The sequence below is a fragment of the Apaloderma vittatum genome, unplaced genomic scaffold (assembly GCF_000703405.1).
Source record: "Apaloderma vittatum isolate BGI_N311 unplaced genomic scaffold, ASM70340v1 scaffold25574, whole genome shotgun sequence".
Lineage (NCBI taxonomy): Eukaryota > Metazoa > Chordata > Aves > Trogoniformes > Trogonidae > Apaloderma > Apaloderma vittatum.
The window spans coordinates 12839-13056 of record NW_009711309.1 but is presented as its reverse complement, the minus strand read 5'-3'; the positions used below and the strand labels follow the sequence as shown (position 1 = coordinate 13056).

General features: G+C 63.3%; 1 protein-coding gene across 1 annotated transcript in view; it reads right to left on the bottom strand.

Moving 5' to 3' along the window:
- Positions 1 to 6: 6 nt before the first annotated feature.
- Positions 7 to 218, bottom strand: part of LOC104272580 (butyrophilin subfamily 1 member A1-like) — a gene marked incomplete at its 3' end in the record, with an annotated part of 3257 nt that continues 3045 nt past the window's right edge. Inside the window, exon 3 of the mRNA XM_009867616.1 lies at positions 7 to 82. Within this exon, the coding sequence (XP_009865918.1) occupies positions 7 to 82 (76 nt within the window). The remainder of the gene's footprint in view (positions 83 to 218) is intronic.

Genomic DNA, 218 nt, shown 5'->3' with positions numbered 1-218 from the left:
CGGGTACCAGCCGGCCGAGCGACAGGACAGCCGGATGCCGCCGTCCTCGTACCGCTCCAGCGCGACGAGCGGGGCAGAGCCGCTGGCTGCGGGAAAACAGAGACTGTGAGATCCCACAGGATGCCACACATCAGGGAACAACGTGACCTGGCTGTTCCTCTCCCTGGCAAGAAGGGATAAACTTCAGCAGCCACAGATCCCAGGGGTTTTACGGCAGG